At 44.9% G+C, this 18602-nt stretch overlaps 1 protein-coding gene across 3 annotated transcripts in view; it reads left to right on the top strand.

The window, feature by feature from the left end:
- The window catches only part of MAP3K14 (mitogen-activated protein kinase kinase kinase 14), a 49213-nt gene extending 31438 nt beyond the window's left edge, over positions 1–17775 (top strand). For all 3 annotated transcript variants that reach the window (XM_061592189.1, XM_061592190.1, XM_061592191.1), the window contains exons 10-16: positions 192–355; positions 2506–2656; positions 5885–6214; positions 10255–10361; positions 12322–12466; positions 13469–13569; positions 13842–17775. In XM_061592189.1, coding sequence (XP_061448173.1) covers positions 192–355; positions 2506–2656; positions 5885–6214; positions 10255–10361; positions 12322–12466; positions 13469–13569; positions 13842–14006 — 1163 coding nt within the window. In that variant the 3' untranslated portion in view covers positions 14007–17775. The remainder of the gene's footprint in view (positions 1–191; positions 356–2505; positions 2657–5884; positions 6215–10254; positions 10362–12321; positions 12467–13468; positions 13570–13841) is intronic.
- The last annotated feature ends 827 nt before the right edge of the window (positions 17776–18602 follow it).

Below are 18602 nucleotides of genomic sequence, written 5' to 3'. Positions count from 1 at the left end.
CCCACTCGCTGCTGCTGCCTAATCCAGTTTCAGCACTAAATCCAAGTCTACTACACTACGCTGGGTCTCTGTTTGGGTCCAAACTGCATATGCTATTCTTTCACCTTTAAGAACTGTCTGTACCCAGTTGCTTCTGCGCAGCGGGTCCAACCAAGACCTTAGAGAGCAGATCTCCCCCGTTGCATTTCCAGGGGATTATGTTCCTGGTACAGAGACCCACCTGGCTCCTGAAGTGGTGATGGGAAAGCGCTGTGACTCCAAGGCAGACGTCTGGAGCAGCTGCTGTATGATGCTGCATCTGTTGAATGGATGTCACCCTTGGACCCAGTACTACAATCACCCTCTGTGCCTCAAGGTAAGTCGCATGTTAGTAAGTGAGGAGGAAATCCTGCCTGGTGGACTGGCTTGCTTAGGTGGGCCACATTGGTAGGGTACTCAGGGGATGAACTCCCTTGCATCTTCTGATTGTTTTGTTTTTTCCTTCACCTTTTAAAATCTCTTTATTAGAGATGGGGATGATCAGATCAGTACCCAGTATTCCTAGTGTGGCTGCACCATAGATTTGTATGAGGCATTATGATCTTGGCAGTTTTATTTTTGATCTTTTTCTTAGTAATCCCAAGCATGTAGTGTGCCTTTTCACAGCTGTCACACTGGGTTTAACATTTTCACAGAACTATCCACCATGACCTCAAGGATCTCTTTCCTGGTCAGTCACTGCCAGCTGAGATGCTATATATGTGAAGTTTGACACACACACCCCGTGTATCCTAAGAAGAGCTCTACTGGATCAGGCTAAGCGCCATCTGGTACAGCATTCTGTTGCCACAGTGGCCACCCAGACATCTATGGGAAGCCTGCAAACACGACCTGAGCTCAACACTTCCCTCCTGCAGTTTCCAACAACTGATATTCAGAGGCATATTGCTGCTGACAGTGGAGGCAGAACATGGCCATCATGGCTAGAAGCCATATAAATAGCTTTGTCCTCTATGAATTTGTATCGCTTTACACTTGCATAGAACGTGATTGGCCTTTTGTTGTTGTTGCTCATTTATCCCATTTGAAGAGAGCTTTTGGAGCAGAGCGCCATCTTGAATAATTTGGTGACATCCTTGAACTTGGTCATGTCACTGTTCACCCCCGACTCAAGATCATTTTTGAATAGCTTTAAAAGCATTTGACTCTTTGGAGCCCCTAAGTCCTACATATTTCCATTGTGAGAACTATCCATTTATTTCTCCTCTCTTGTAACTACTTTCTGTTCTTTAATCAGTCTATAAGAGTTCCTGTCATGTTACTCAGAAGCATTTGATGAGGGACTTTGTCAAAAGCTTTTTGGAAATCCAAGAATACAATGTCTAACAGATCACTGTAGCCAAATGATTGTTAACACTTGTGAATAACTCCAAAATATTAGTGAAACAAGTATACATTTGCAGAAGCCACGTTGATTCTTCTTCTGCAGGGTTTGTTCTTTCACACAGTCAATCATTTTCTTTTCAACAATGCCTTCTACTAATTTAGTTGAAACAGTTGTTAAAATAACTGCCCTGTAATTTCCTGGAACTCCCCCTTGATGCTTCTTTTACAGATGGTGATACAATGCCTACTTCCCAGTCATCTGGTATGAAGACCAATTTTTAGAGACAAGTTGCATATTTTTGTTAAAAGACCAATGATGTCAAATTTGAGTATGCTCAGAGCTCTCAGCTGGATGACATCCAAACCCAGTAATTTCTTAATTCTAAATTTGTTGATAAGACCTAGATTTTCATCTCCTGTCACCTCAGCCTGACTCGGTTCTTCAGACTCCTTCCCTGAAAAAGCTGGCTCAAGTGTAGTTATTTGTCCAACATCTTCCATAGTGAAGACAGACTCAGAGAACAGTTATGACACCAGAGCAACAAAATATATTGGATATATGGGGACTGCATTTTGGGTTACGGAGAAGCACAAAGTAATCTTTAGTCTCAGAACTACAACACTTGTGCATGAGAGTGGCCAACTGTTTATGCATCCTTAAAACTAGAAAACCTACTATACGCAACATTAAAATTCGTTGGTTAGGATTTCCACATCTTTCTTTCCATATTTCTATTGAGCATGCATTGAGCACTCAGAATATGTTCAAGAGGCACCCAAATTCTTAAGGCTAAAATTCCCATCTTGTGCCATTTACCTTTTTTAAATTTAAATATTTCTAAGCCAAGATTGATTGATAAATAATAAAGCAAAGCACTTTGGTTTAACTGAGAAGGGCCTTTCCTTAAAGAACTCCCTAGGGAGAAAGGGGGAGAGGGCAAGCTACTTATCGCGGGCTGGGGCTGCATCCTCCCTCTGGGGCTGCCGATGACAAATAATTCATTAGGCTTCTTTGCAGTCTTGTTCTAGTACACCTTTCACGCCCTTGTCATCTAACCGGGCCACCTCCCTGCCCACTCTGCCTGCTCTGCTGCCTCTTGCCTCTAATGTTTCCCCACCTCTTGTGTTTCTGTATTGCAGATAGCCAAAGAGCCACCTCCACTGAGAGAAATCCCACCCTCCTGTCACCCATTCACTGCCAATCTCATTAAGGCAGGCCTTGAGAAGGAGCCGGCAAAGCGGGCCTCTGCAGCAGAACTGAGGATGAAAGCCTGCACAGCACTTGAAAAGGGTGAGACTGCCCTCCAGCTGTTGAACAAATGACAGATAACTAGAATCCAACTCTTCACTGTTTGCAAAAACCTGCTTGGTACCATGTGACATGTTACTTGCTGTTGCCGCCACCAAAGGCTTGCTCTGTTGGCTTTGATAGGACTACTTGGATGTCAGCACTGAAGATCCATTTCTTGTGCTGTGACTTTGAAGAGGGTGAAGGTGTTCAGGGTGTCCCAGTGCTGACATCATCTGCTGGTGAGGGTGGATGCCCACTTTGATCACATAACAATATGCTTTTTGCTGCCCCTAGAATAGGAACCTGTAACTGATGGTGTTTTGTAGGTCATGCATATGAACGCAATCGTGCAACCCCTGCTTCGTGTATTTCTGCTGATGGCAGAGAGACTGGCTTTATATTTTTATTTTATTTATTTATTATTTGATTTATATCCCGCCCTTCCTCCCAGCAGGAGCCCAGGGCGGCACATCGTATCTCAAAATACCATTCCCTACCATAATGCATCATGGACAACTTTCAATATTTGGGATTTAGGTGGTTTTGCTGTTTTCAAAGCTTGTGAAGTAATGGATGGGAAGGTTGCTCTTTTGAGACAGGTTAAAAAGACTGTCTGTTCACATGATTGCCTTTTACCAGCTTCAGCTGGTACAACAGCTATGACCATTCCTGGGCAGGAATAGTTTAGCCACAGTAACCAGGCATTTATAACCTTGAAGATGTATTCCTTTAACACACTCTATGTGGGGCTACCTTTAAGCTGCAGCTAGTGCAGAATGTAGCAGTCTGAATCCTGACTGGAGCAAGTTATTGTCAGCATATGCAGGTATCTACGTGGCTATGATTTAGACCCTTGCTTCAAACTTCTTTTTCATTCAGTCTTTTCCTGTAGTGTGACTCAACCATGTTGTCTGTACTCTTGGGAGATGTGTTACTGTTTCTCTGTATTTTATTTTGTCTGTGCTTTCAAGTTATAAAATGTATACCGCTCTGGCATTTTATGTGTTGAGTGGTATAGATACTGTGTTCCTAAAAGCAAATGATTGACAGCTCCCTCTCCAGCTGCCACCCTTTCTGAAAATTTCTTCCACCATCCCAGCAGAGCAGTCCAACTTGGAGAAAAAGCTCCCATTCGAGGAAGGGGGCCAGGATGGGAGGCTATGGCCCGCAGGCCAAACCAGGCCCACAGCTGGGTGGTTCTCTACCTCTGGTGTAGAGAATGGATGCCGCCAAACTGTCAGTATTTTGTGGGAGAGATTTAAATGGATAGTGGGAAATTTGTGTTTGCTCAATTAAAGTGGATGAAAGTGACCTATCGCCCTAGCACAATAAATCCACTTTTTTCAAAAAATCTGTTTAAAAAAAAAAAAACACTTAGGAATAGGGCTGTGCACCAGATTCAGCCGAGGCCTGAGCCAAATTGGGCACATCTGGACATTTTCAGGCCTTGGCTGAGATGGCTTCCAACAGCCATGGATCAGTATGGGTCGGATTTGATGCCCCAGAGCAACCTGGGGCTGTCAGGGGATGGGGTATCAGGCAGGAAGACCTGGCAGCCATGACTCTCCTTCCTGCCTGATGAGCAGAGGCAGTGATCCTCTGGTTGTGTGGGTGCTGGTTTGTAAGGGCCTTTCCTGCAGGACAGCTCTTTGCGAAACAGCCCCCCCCCGATCAATCCCTCCTTCACAATGCTGTTTTGCAAAGTGTGGGGGGGTGATCCTGGGGGATGTTGTATTGCAAAACAGCATTGCAAAGGATAAATTGATCCCCATTTTTCGTTGTGGGGGGGGGAGGAGATGCAATATATCCTTTCCCCGGCACACTTTATATTTAATTAGGATTTTTTTCTTACCCTAATTACACATGAGCCCTGCCCCCCAACTTATTTGGGAGTGGCTCTGAGCGAGGTTGGGTGGTACCCAGGTCAATTCCAGGTGGGTCGGCCTGATTCTTCCCCCCCCCATTAGATCTATGGGGCAGATGGGGTGTCTGTGCACAGTCCTAGTTAGGAAAGTGGTGGAGAACTGCGTTGAAAAAAATGAGGGATTAATGAATGATTAATGGGAAGATGTATAAACATCCTGCAAGCATCATCCCATAATGTGCCTGCAAACAAACTGGAATAAATGCTCACTAAGACTGGATATAATCTAACCTCAGCGTAAGCTTTGTGCAAGCAGATCAGGATGGATGCTCAGTAAACAGGTTGTCTGGAGGAGCCCTACATTGAGACAGAGGACCAATTCTGACTTAGGCTAAGACAGCTTCCCATGTTCCCCTGCCCCCCCCCAATGCTTCTCTGGATTGAGGCCAATGGTGGCTGTAGCAACGGCTGTTTCTAGACTGTGCAGAATTTTGCATAGCCTGTGACACAGAAGGTGTTGCAGATGTTAGTATTATTTGGGAACTGGGGGAGAGAATGTATTCATAATTCAGAATGTTCAGCCTGGACAATTTGCACAATTTTTGTATCCTCTGAGGCGTTTCAGTCATCCTTTTGATTCTTTGAACAGTAAATGGGCCATTACCTATGCTGAGCCCTTCCACAAGATAAACTATAAAATAAGGAGCACTCAAAGCAAAACAGGAGCACTCTGAGCTGCATGCGCAATATGGTAAAAGAAGCCATACTTTGTGGCTTAGCGTTACGTCCAAACACCACCATTGTTGGCCAATATTTAGAAGGAAATGTGGGTAAGATTCCCCTGTCCAAGGCATGGGATAAAGTGGGCATAGGGAACCTTTTCACTTCCTCCTGGGCAGCCTGCTGAGGGCCATGTGCCAGTGGTGGGTGGGGCCAGAAGCAAAAGTGGGTGGAGCAATGAATATAAATGTTAGCTTTGTGCTGTAGGGCTAGTTTCTACATACACATACCCCTCTCTGTCCTCCGTCCAGGCAAGCAAGAGGCATGATGAGAGTTCACGGGCACATTCCCGGCAGGCAAAGACACTCGGGGTATGAAAAGGGGCTAGTGAGGGGTGTGGTGTGAGGACAGGAGGTGAGGCCTGGGGTGAGGTCCAAGGGCCAGATAGAGAGGCCTGGTGAGCTGGAGTTTTGCACCGATCATCCCATAAAGATGTACTTTTCCTTCACTTAAAATGGCTGATACCTGGGACAGAATATATCTGGGTTTATGTCTTGAAATGCGCTGGGGTGTTTTGCCTCAAGCAAATGCTCCTCTTTCTTGCTTGCTATGTAACACTTCCCCCTTGTCCTTTTGCTTTGTAGTGGGAGGCCTGAAGAGTCCCTGGAGAGGAGAATACAGAGAACCCCGAAGCCTCCAGTTGGCACAAGAAACTAGTCTCCCAGAACCACCATTGTCAATATTTGAGCCTCCTGGTAGCTTGTCGCTGTTGACCAGAAGCCGCACCCCACCCCTTCCCTGCCAGGGTCCGACGGAGAGGGTCCAGTTCATCCATCCAAGCACATGCAAGGAATTAATGCGGCTGTGTGACGCTCTGCAGCCATCCTCCTTGGCTCCCCTCAGCACCAAGAGGGGCAGCTTGACAGACTGGGGAACCACCTCCTTTGAACATGAGCTTCAGCAACTGGAGTTTGGTAATGATGGAGCCACACTTTGGTTTTCTTGTCTTTCTGTTTGAAAATGTGCCTAATGCTGTCATCTTACTATCTGGCCTCCCATCCATCAAGCCCTTTAGTTGAAGGCTTGTCTCTTTGGGGCATTACTATCTGCTTCCTACTGACTGGATGAAGGCTCAAACAAGGGGTGTGTGTATGAATATGACTTCAAAAGCTAAAAAGGGAGGATGGAACAACTGTCTACACATAACACTGATCTACCCTCTGCCCCAGTGATTGTAGCAGAATAGAAGGAAGAATGGGCATGATGGGACGTTGTGGCGTAAAAAACCAACCAACCCAAAACACTAAATAGGCTTCCATGATGGAGATGGAGGGTGCTGGGATTTTAAAAGCAACCAAAGTTCTTGATGGTGTGAACTTTGTGGAGGTAGAATCCAGCCTCAGTCTTGCACCTAAGAAGCATCAGGCTTCTTTACGTGGGTAAAAAGTATATGTTGTGGCTGCAGGCCTATGGCTCAGAACAAAAATGGCACAAAACTGCAGTGAAAAGCAGCAGCAGAGAGTTGGGATGCATTTTCAAGCAGGGAAGCAGCAGTGGGGAGGGGATGCCGAATCCTTCCTCCGTTTGCCATTTTCCTTCCAGATGTGCTTATACCTGGTCTTGGATTCCAAGCTTAGAGGGATGCGGCTGGAGAAGAGATCAGCACCTTCCTGCCACTTTTCCATTTGAAATCCCTTCTCTCTGCTTCACAATTGTTCAGTGCAGCTCATACTCTGAGCTTCAGGTTGTCTTCATAAGGTGTTGGTTTTTATTTATTTATTAAGAATATTTATTGTCCTGAAAGTTCCAGGGCAGAAAATACAGAAAACATTAAAATCATATATACAATCTAAAGGCTAAAAAGATAATACAACAATAACATAAATCTCCATAAAAATCCACAAAACTATAAAAAGTGCAAGGCGGCAGCAGCAAAACCCTCCCCTTCCCAATACCCAATGCATCCATTGCATCTCACCCTCCCCCAAAGGCTGCCTGTTCACCTCTCAACAAAAGGAAAGCAGGGTTGAGGTGAGGGACACTTCAGAGGGGAGCTCATTCCACAGGCATGGAGTGGCTGCAGAGAAAGCCCTCCCATGGACCCTCCCGTGCCACAGATCTCAGTGGCTGCATGGCCCACCAAAAGGACTGCTTCTGCTGATGCTAAAGTACAAGTGGTTGGTATGGGAGAAGGCAAGGCCCAAGCTGGTTATGGCTTTAAATGTCATCAAAAGTACCTTAAAGTGAGCCCAGAAGATAATGGGCAACCAGTGTAATGGTTTCAAAAAAGGTGTTATATGTGAGTGGCCAGTTGTACCCACTAGCACCCAGGCAACTGCATTTTGCACAAGTTGCAACTTCTGGACTGTTTTCAAGGGCCACCCATGTAGATTGCACTACAATAGTCCAATCTGAAAGTTACCAGAGCATGGATAACTATAGATTGGCTGTCCCTGCCCATGAAAGACTGTGGCTGGTGAAGCAGCCATAGCTGAGAACAGGTATTCCTAGCCTCTCAAGCCACTTGGGCTTTTAGTGGCCAGGCTACAAATCTACTCCTACAAAGGGGAGTGCAGCTCTTTGGTGGAACATCCTGTCAAATCCTGGACTTGGGAACAGCCTTCCCACAGCACCTCCGTCTCATCTGGATTCAGCTTCAATTTATTGGCCTCCATCCAGCCCATTACTGCCTCCAGACATCATTTCAGCCCCAGCACTGCGTCTCCTAAATTGGATTGTTCAGAGTGATAGAGTTGGGTATTATAGAATCATGGGATAGTAGAGTTGGAAGGGGCCTCTAAGGCCATTGAGTCCAACCCCCCGCTCCCTATTGCATTCTGCACCTTTTCAGTTTGGTGCCAAATGCAAGCTCTGCTGAGACTGGTTCCATTTGGGGGTTCCCAGTCAGACCTCCTGCGTAGAGCTCATCCCTGTCAAAACCCATCTCAAAGTAAACCACTGGGGGTGGGAGAGTTAAGGATCCTGCCCACTGACCAGATCCTGTACCCCACTCTTGCTGTGGTTGGCATTTGCACCTTTAAAGGAAAGAGACATGGAGACAAAGACGTAGAACAAAAATGTTTCAAAATCCAAGAATTTCAAGAGCTTTGAGAAGTATGAAGATTTTGTAGTAGTGCATAGCGACCAGAGGCAAAGATTTTTCCAAGGTAGCCACAGGAACAGTGCAGGAGCCACCCTAAGAACTTTGAATTGATCTTCTTGCTCCTCATCTCTGTCTTTATTCAAGTTTGTTTTTTTTTTAACCGGGATTGAGATTTAGGAATGCCAGCATCTTCCACGCTTCTGCAAAAAAACAGAGTAATCTACCATCAACTGCTCTTTGGGAAGGATGGGGGGGGGAGGGAGAGAGGCAGGTGAAGATGACCTTAGGATCTTCTCCAGTTGGACTATCTTCTCAATACTCACCATTACTGGTTGATCTAACATCATCATGTGGGAAGGGTTTTGATGTGTGTTCGATAATTTTTTTTGTATTTTTTTTAAAAAATATATGATTGGATATTGCTTGTAAGCTACTTTGGTAGGATTTATATCCCTGAAAGGTGGGATATAGATTTGAAATAAATATATAAAAAATATTGACTACTTTGCTCCAAATTTGGCCCTGAATTGTAAGCCCATTTAACCCAGCATCCCCTGCCTTTGAACATGAAGGATACATTCCTGGTTCTTATGCCTAACAGGTAGTGATAGACATTCATGTATTTCTCTGATCCTTGCTGGGAGCTGCTTAATGCTTGTGACTATCTCAACATCCTGGTTTTGTAAAGAGAAAAAAATGTCAAGACAGGATTGGGAAATGGAGCTCCACAGGACTGCCAAGGCGAAGGCAAGCGGGGTCACTTCGACCTGAGGCAGGGTGAAAGCAGTGGGGAACGGTGGCTAGAACTGGGTTACACACCAAACTAGCGTTCTCCTTTTGCTGATCAAGAAAGAGAATGTGGTACTCCTGGGGAGCAAAGCAGCAGGATTCAGCTGTGGTTTAGGATGGTGGTTTTCAAACTGTGCTCCTGAGATTTCTTTAAAAATTATCAGAGGTTGCTCAGTGAGAAGCCCAATCACAGCAGACAAATTCCCCTTAAAAACAGGTTGCCTACTGCTACCAACCTGTGCAACACACAGCCACAGGGAAGGGTTCATTGCATTCTAGGACAGCCACATCTTCAGTCTGAGCAGGGAAACAAATGGGCCCAACAAGTGGGCCTGTGCCCCACCTTAAGGATGTCCTATCTTGTGTCTCCCAGATGTTGGATTCCAACTCCATCAGCCCCAGCCATCATGGCCATTGATCAGAGGTGGTGGGAGATGGAGTCCAAAATGTCTGGAGGGTGCTAGGTAGGGGAAGACTGTCCTAGAACACACCCCCGAGTCCTCTGCAAGATGCCGGAGCTTCTTGGCAGAAGAGTTTGTGGGGAAAGGTCCGTTGAATGTGGAAAGCTGTTGAAAACCACTGGTTTAGACAAAGTGAATTTTGCTGCTTTGCATGAAGCTAGAAACAGTCACCTTGGGAATTCCTTTTTCACCCTGATTGTTTTACATAGTAAGTTAAGTGCAAGTGGCTAGTTAGCCATCTTGTTCAAATAGGATTTAATAGGAATAAAAGAGTGGATTTTCCCCCACGCCCAAATTTTGCGATGCATGTTTATGGGTTGAAGTGCTGTGTAAACGAGGAAAGGCATAATATGCTGATAGCTAGATATTAGTGGGTGGAACGTTTAAGGAGGATTTGAAATGAGTAAGGCAGTGCTGAAGATGGAGGTTAGGGAATGAGACAAAAATATACATGTGATTTGTTTAAAACTGTATTTATTAGTTGGCAAATTTGTACTAAAATTATGTAAATGTTTTTCTTTAAAAAGTTTGACAGAGCTATGCAACTTGATCCCATTTGCCACTGGGGGGAAAAAATCTAGAACTCGCTGGTGGAGGAGGGTTGGGTTTGGGATGATCTTTTGGGCCCTGTTTCCATTCTAGTCTGTTTTCTTTCCCACAGAGCTGATTCTGAACAGCCTCTCTCAGCCCTTCTCTCTGGAGCAGCAGGAGCAAATGCTCTCATGTCTCAGCCTGGACAGTGCCCTCCCCTCAGACACCAGTGAGAAGGCAAGTACAGGAGTGTAGGCGGTTGCTACTTTGGTGGGGCAGGAGGGAGCCATATGCTGAGGGCCTTTCACCAAATGTTAGAGATCCCAGAAACATCTCCTGCCTCTGACCTGTGAAAACCTTTTAGTACATGTGGTTTGCTTATTGTTTCATCTTGCATTTATGCTGCTTTTACACAAGCTTGATCCAGAGGTTGGTGTGTCCTGCCTACACCAAGAAGGAAATCCTGGTCATTTTAATCCTGAACGAGACATTAAAGAAGATGCACGTCTGCCACCAAACACAAGCAGCCCTGAGTCTCCACCTTCTCTCATTAATGTTTTGTGATACAAAAATGTATGATATGACACATCCTGCTCCCAATTTACCCCCCCACACACACACACTACATTGGCTGTGATGGGCAGGGAAACTCAGCACAAGGGTGTCCAATAGTGTGCACAAGAATTAGTAGACATTCACTGGACAATCCTAGAATAGTAGAGTTGGAAAGGGCCTATAAGGCCATCAAGTCCAACCCCTTGCTCAGTGCAGGAATCCAACCAAAAGCATACTCAATGGGTGCCTCTTGAAGGCCTCCAGTGTTGGAGAGCCCACCACCTCCCTAGGTAATTGGTTCCATGGTTGTACTGCTCTAACAGTTAGGACATTTTTCCTGATGTTCAGCTGAAATCTGGCTTCCTGTAACTTGAGAAGGGAAGATGAGGAGGCACAGAACTGCTGTTTTAATGTCAGCCATGCGTCATTCAAAGCATCTCTTTCCAGCCTCAGTCTTGTCCTCTCAGTCCCATTTTGGGTCATTCCAAGGCCCTTATGCTTCTCAAGGAAACTGGAAACTCCACTCATCAAGGAAGAGAACAGAAAGAACATCGACAAAAAGAAATGTAGACAGAAAATAAGGGATAAAAAAAAAGTTTTCAAGGAGCACATCATTAGAAACATAAAAACCACCAACAAAAAAATTATTTAAATTAAAAGCAGGAGACCAACTAAGGAAGTGGTTTGGCCTTTGGACAACAAGGGAGTCAAAGGTGTGCTAAAAGAGGAAAAGGAGATTTCAGAGAAGCTAAATGAATTCTTTGCATCTGTATTCATAGCGGAAAATATAGAGCAGATCTCTGTGCCCCAACTAACCTCAGGAAGGGAGTCAGAGGAACTCAGGCAAATAGTGATGACAAGAGACAAAGTTCTAGGCCTTAAACATCCCTCAGACACCCCACAAGAACACCTGCTCAGGCATGGAGGTGAGCACTGCCACGGACAGTAGGCAACTGTCATGTGTAGTGACCACCACGATAGGCACTGGCTGCTCAGGTCTTCTCCAACAGCAGCAGCATGGGCAAAACTGGGAGCGCAGTGTCATCTGGAGCCTGGGAAGATATTGGCAGGAGTGCGCATCCTCCTGGTGCACACCCAGGGCTCTCAGGTCCTGCTTATGATCTTCCCGTAGGCACCTGGCTGGCCACTGTGTGAACAGAATGTGGGGCCAGATGGGCCTTCAGTCTGATCCAGCACAGCTCTTCTGAGCGTCCTATAGAAGAGTGGGAATCTTCTCTAGGATTGTTCACTGTCTTCTCATTTTATCCTTTGATTCTGTAAGCAACTCTGGGTTTGAAGCAGGTTAAGGGGTTGTTATCTCAGGGTTTTGTGCACAAGCCCTCCTGATCCCTCTTCATGTCTGGCTTCCTGACTTCCATATGTGGCAATAACCTGCCACAATATTGTAGTTGGCGAAAATATTGGCAGGCATCTTTGTCCCCTTCAGAATATTCCAGTAGTGAGAGAAGTGTGAAATGCCATGCCTTGTCCAGGTTTGCAGTCCTTGGCAGATGTTGGGGACAAGGGTTACCTAAAACAAAGGTGCGACCCTCTGTCTTGGGGGCATTGGATACTTTATACCTGATAGTCATTTTGTGTGCCTGCAGGAAAATGGAATTGCTCTTGTTTTGTGCTTCTTTAGGGCTCACTGAAAATGTCTCACAGCCTAAAGGACACTATGAGTTCTGGAGTGCATTCATGGAACAGCCAAACAGATGGGCAGAGCAACAGCTGGAACAGCTGGCTACATCGCAGTAGACATACAGCTATGCCTACCTACTTTGATGGTAGGGTCTGTTCTCTGCGCGTGGGATAGTAAACAAGCCAGATAAAATGGCTGCCTTTGCATTTGCTTGTCAAATGTAATGCTTATGGCATTAATCTGTTCATTTTGTGGTGTGCTTCATTGCTACATTAATTGTTAATTGCTAATTGAGTGGTGTAATCATTTTTAACAGAATAATGAAAACTAGGATTGGAAGCAAAATACATTTTACATCTAGTACCAGTATGTTGTTGGCTTTTCTACAAGTCGGCATTCTCATGTTTCTGAAAGGGGCTTAGATGACATCTCCATGGGAAGTTTAAGCAACAAAGAGTCTTCTGGCCCTTTAAAGACATGGGGCAATTCCAGCCGACCTGTTTATTGAGCATCCATCCTGATTGGTTTGCAGGGTCATTAGATAACTCGGCTGTTTAATGAGCATTCATACTGAATTTGTTTGCGGAAAGGCTAGATGACATTGGGTCAAACCAAGGGCAATCCCACACTTTCCAGTGCACTTTCCTTGCCGTAAAATAATCCAATATTTTGGGGAAGTGGGCTTGTTACTCAAGACCTTCCATGGACTAGAGACTTATTTGTCAGATATATAGAGTGATATCCTTTGCTGGCAGATAAATGTGTGTATCTCTCTCTCTCTCTCTCTCTCTGTTTACACACACACACAGAGGTTCTGTTGTAACCTTCTGTTGCTCTTTTATTCTTGTCATCAAACCCTGTCCCTTTAGCTTTGTTCTGTGTCTTATTCTAATTGTGGGCATCCCCATGTAGGAACTGCCACATAGGCCCTCTGTCCAGCTACTAGCAAAGAAGAGCTGCAATTGAGGCCACTTGTTTGCTTGGTTGCCTCCCTTCTGCAGATGCAGACTGCACTTCCATACTCCATTCTTTCTTCCTTGGAGAGCACCTGGGCCTACACTGGAAATATCCTCTACCTGAGTTGAGAGGCCCTCCCTCTGCCTCCCAGGTCTTGTCAGTTGTTCTCACAACAATTTTCATTTCTCAGGAGTGAAAATTGAGATCCGCTTGCTTAGCGGGGAGAGTCTCCACATCCGAGAATTCCACGGGGCCAAGGTGGGAGATGTTGCAATTGGAATCAGTGGCCAGGTGAGTGCTGCCCTGGTGGACTTGTCTACTTCTCTGCTGTAAAATGAGGCTACTTGGGAATGACATTTAAGTCCTCTGTGGCCTCTTTGCGTTACTATACCCAGGAATATGTGCACAATTAATTTTCTGCCATGTTCCTTTCTCCCTTTAATGCATGCGATATGACTTCACTTCTTCCTCTGTCAACTAGAAAGTCTGTAAGTGGGGTTGCCCCTCTTGTGCGACTGCTGCAGGCTTGGGCTACTTCAATTTCTTTTGTGTTTTGCTTTCAGATACCAGCCTCTGCTTTCAGTTTTTTCACCAAGGAAGGCCAACCTGTTCGCTGTGACATGGAGGTCCCTGATTCGGGCATTGAGCTTCAATGCACTCTTGCCCCTGACTGCAGCTGTAGCTGGAGCTGGAGAGTCAAACACGGTCAGCTAGAGAAGAGGCCATAAGGGATGCTGTCTCTCCCTGCCTGTGCTGCTGTGATATTTCCCTTTAGAGTCACTTCTGAACTAGGGTTATAGGTTCAGTTTCTCTCTGCTTTGTCACTCCATCCAGTCCTCGTCCATATAATCCAGCCAGGTTTGTGGTTAGGCGTCTGTACTCCAGAGAGCAGAAATGAAATGATTGTGTCTGCACTTAGGAAACTGACCCAGAAAACTAGGGAGAACATGAGTTGCTGTGTTCCATGCAGATGGCCAGTTTCTTAACTCCACCAACTTTTTTTTACTATTCCCAAGGAAACTTGGAAGATTGGATTTGTGGATATACAGTGGGGCTACATAAGCTGGAAACCTGCCAAAAACCAGCGGTGGTGTAGTGCAGTGACCAGAGTGTTGGGCTTAGATATGGGAAACCTCTTCAGCCAAGTCACTCTTTCTTGGCTTAATCTGCTCCCACAGGCTTGTTGTGAGGCTAAAACGTTGCCTTGATCAACTTGCAGGAATGAGCAGCATCCACGTGTAATATATGCAATACGTATCTGACTTGCCCGGGGACTTCCTCAGCAAAACCGGTAGCATTTTGCACTGGGGAACCTCAAAATCTGTGCTAGAAGCTGTGTCCAAATGAGTTGCATCATACATATTAAAATTTCAGTTGTATAGCATTCTTCTAGGTATGCAACTGACAGCCAGATTTTTTTAAAAAAATAGCAGGCCTATAGAACTTTTGCAAGCCAGTGTGGTGTAGTGGGTAGAGTGTTTGACTATGACATGGGAGACCAGGGTTCAAATCCCCACACAGCCATGAATCTCACTGGGTGACCTTGGGCTAGTCACTGCCTCTTAGCCTCAGAGGAAGGCAATGGTCAACCCCCTCTGAATACCGCTTACCATGAAAACCCTATTCACAGGGTTGCCATAAGTCAGGATCGACTTGAAGGCAGTCCATAGAACTTTCATCCCACCATCCTGAAATGCATACCACCCAGTGCCTATGGCAGCCCAGTAGGGCTTTGATATGGCATTACTTCTTGCTGTCTGCCTTGGATAGCAAAAAAAGGGTTGTCTAAGAACCTTGCAGGCCACAATATGCCTGAGCTCTGTTACAGTAGGCCTGGTCTAGTGGGCCAAATTTTGGTGAGCTTTAAATTACAGTATAAAAAGATTTCCTTTGGAAGTCCAGAGATGAAATTTCTCTTAAATACCCAATTCCCCTTGAAACAAACCCGTTTTTTTTGGGGGGGGGGTTTCCACACTTGATGAGAGAAGTGTCAAAACCTAACCAGTCTTGCATTCCAGCTCATGATGCAATACATGATGAGATGGGAAATCAGGCCAGAGTCTCCCATTTGCTTATATAATCCAGGCCTGTACTGTTTGCAACCCACCAAACCCAACACAACATGGCAGGCATACATTGTGGCCTTATAGTTGCTTTATAGGCTTTTGAAGTCTCAGACAGGCAACACAAAAATAGGAAGCTTGTTCAGCTTGGGGATCAAGTGGAGCTTATTAGGTTTTTGAGTTTGGTTCCATGTAGTCGTTTCTTTTTGCCCCAAGTAGAGACAACTGCCGGTATCAACACCAACAGTGCTATGCATGTTTACTCAGAAATAGCCTCGCTGCAATCAGTAGGACTTTACCCCAAAATAAATATGCATAGGATTGCAGCCTTAGGAACTCAACTTTTATACCTGGAGAGTGTTAAGTAAAATCTCAACTTGGAATAAATTAGTAAAATCAATACAGTATGTATGTTTTCTAAAAATATTATGCATGTACTTAATTGGCATGATTGATTTTGTAGAATTTGAAATAGCTTTATTTTGTGCAAATTGGGGTAAGTGAATGAAAGTGACTAGATGAGGCTCTGTAGTAGAAGTCATCGTAATCTTTCATGGTTGGCTACAAGGATGTCCTACTGACAAAGCCTCACCTGCAGTATACTAAGCTAAGAATCTGAATCAATTTCTTGCTGAGCTCACTGGCTTGAAATAATTGATTTAGCGTACAAAATCAAGGCTGGATAATCTTAACCCCAGCCGTGACTATGCAACAATTGGGAGCCATCACAGAATTGATGTGACCATGTTCAGATGCTAGAAAAATGTCCTTTCATCCAGAATTAGGGTATTCCATCCCATTACAGTTTCTCAAAGAACCTGCACCTCTTGAAGGTCATCTTTCTTCCAAACACCCCCAGTATACTTTTGCCAAGGAGAATAGAACATATTTTACAGTGAGCCACTCTGGAGGCGAACATCTTCTCAATTCAGCTTTTGCCATAGTGTGACTGACAGCTGGCACAAAGGCACAAATTATTGGTCAAAACCATGGTAGAATTGGCCAAATGCCAAACCTAATTTTACCTTAAATCTTTACAGGGAAACAAACTACTGGTACCAGAATTGTCTGGAGTGCATTTCCTTAGGAGGGAAGAGGCTTTCAAAGGAGAGGGAATTTCCCATATAGAAAAGAAAACGGGAAAGGGAGGCCTACATTCCTAGTTATTTTAGTAATGTGTTTGTGCCAGTGTCCTCCTCTGCAGCATTTGCCCCTTGAACTCCAAGTCTTGTTTAGTTCTTGCACACATCAGCTGGAAGAGAGGAACGGTGGAAAAAACACAAGCCAGTGTTGGACTGGGCATCTTCATTGGTCCATTGGAAAGCTGGGGTTTTCAAAAGCATATGATCTTGTTACCATTTTAGATGGGAATTCATGTGCATCCATTGGTCTCCACAAACCTTGTGCCTTTACACACACTGATCCTCCAGCTGCTGCAGAATATCCTAGTAAGGTGTTCTAGAGCAGGGATGGGGAAACCTATGGCCCTCCAGATGTTTTGGAGTCCATCATCCCTCACATTGGCTGTGCTCCCTGTGGCTGATGGAAGCTGGAGTCTAGCAACATGCGGACGCTTATAGGAGACCATAGAGTACTATGGAAACACCAATTCTTTGGCTTGCTTTCATTCATTGACTTCATATGCACTCTTTCTACTACTCTGCATTTTTGTTTTAAGGATAATTTTTGAGTATGTGTGTGTGAGAGAGTGCAGTGTAGTTGGCCAGATCTGCTATTGTGTGGCATGGGGAGAGCTGAGGTGTGGGGCTAAAAGTTACATAGCAGGAACATTCTGTACTTTGCTTTCAAAAGTTTTAACTGCTATCCCAGGTTATGGTCTGAAGGCACATGAGGCCAGCTCCCTGCTGAAGTTAAGCAGGGTCAGGTCTGGTCAGTGCCTGGTTGGGAGACCGCCTGAGAACCACATGTAAGCCACCTTGGGTTTCTATCATGAAAAGGCAGGGTATAAATGTAATAATAATATCTGAACAACTGGCTTTTGCTCTGTAACTATGAGAACAAGATTGCATTCTTCATCTGCCATTGGTTTTGAAAAGACTGGTTGGAGGGGGGGTCAGTTTGAGGAAAAAAGCCAACAGGTTGTGCGCTAGCAAGCCATATTCCATGTACTAGGATATGGTTGGAGCCAGGCTCTTCTAGACTTTCTGGTACTTAAAGGGCTCTGTTCCAGGGAATATTAGTCCCACTTGCAGATTATTGAAATCAATGGGATAAAATAGTTACTGGGATGTACACATGGCCACCTGCCTTTGGATTAGAGTTGCTATTGCCAATTACCAAATTGATGCAATAATCACAGCTGCCTAAATCTGTTACCGTTTGCCTTTAAGTGATGTTCCAGAACATCTTGATGTTTAATATATGCATTGCTATCAAGAAAATGAAGCAAAATTACAATGCTTTTTTGATTCTTTGCGGTGTCTGTTTTACTGAACAGTGTTGTGCCTTGCTGCTCTTCTCTTGGGCTCTTTGCCCATGTGAATTGGTTCTAAGTGAGGTTGGTTTCAGCTTCAGGTTTGTGGGTGTGTAGAAAGCAGTTGTGTATGTCCATGTTTTAGCCATTCCTGTTGCCCAAAGCAGTGCCCACCAAATTGTTTCACCAAGTTGGTCGGCCAAGTGGGCTGCAGAAAGATAGCTGCTGTGCCATCACTTACCTAACTGAGCACAGCCTGCTGAGATTCACAAAAGACACACATACAATTCTGCCAATTAAAAGAAACCTATTGAATCTGGCATGCTGCCTCCCATGTGTGTGTTAGATAGGTTTCTATTTGGGCAGCCCACAAAACAGGACTTGATAGAGATAGATGTCCCCTATTGTTTGTCCTCAGCATTTACTAAGTAGATGTATAACCTCTTTCTTTTTTGCTTGTAAATCAAGGATCCTGGTTTCTGTGAGTAGGGGCTGCTGCCACAGGTGTTGTAATATGAAGAAAATTGTGTGGCTGACCACTTTCTTCTGTGTCCTCGGGAACCACCTAGACTGGTAACCATTAACAACCCAATCCCTTCAGTCAGTCAGGCTCTGTATTGAGTTTGGCACCATCCAACAGTGTTCCACAACTATGGGCACACACACTCAGCTGTTAGGAGGTGATCAGTTGGGGTGAGATATGGGGAAGGATTGTGTGTATTGAATCATCTGCTCCAGAGACAAGTTGGCAGTGGTCCTTTGCCTTTCTAAAACTCATATAATAACAAGAGAGTGCACTTAATACGAGCACAAATGGTGATCACACC

This window comes from Rhineura floridana, chromosome 11 (genome assembly GCF_030035675.1).
Source record: "Rhineura floridana isolate rRhiFlo1 chromosome 11, rRhiFlo1.hap2, whole genome shotgun sequence".
NCBI lineage: Eukaryota > Metazoa > Chordata > Lepidosauria > Squamata > Rhineuridae > Rhineura > Rhineura floridana.
This window is presented reverse-complemented; position numbering and strand designations above follow the sequence as displayed.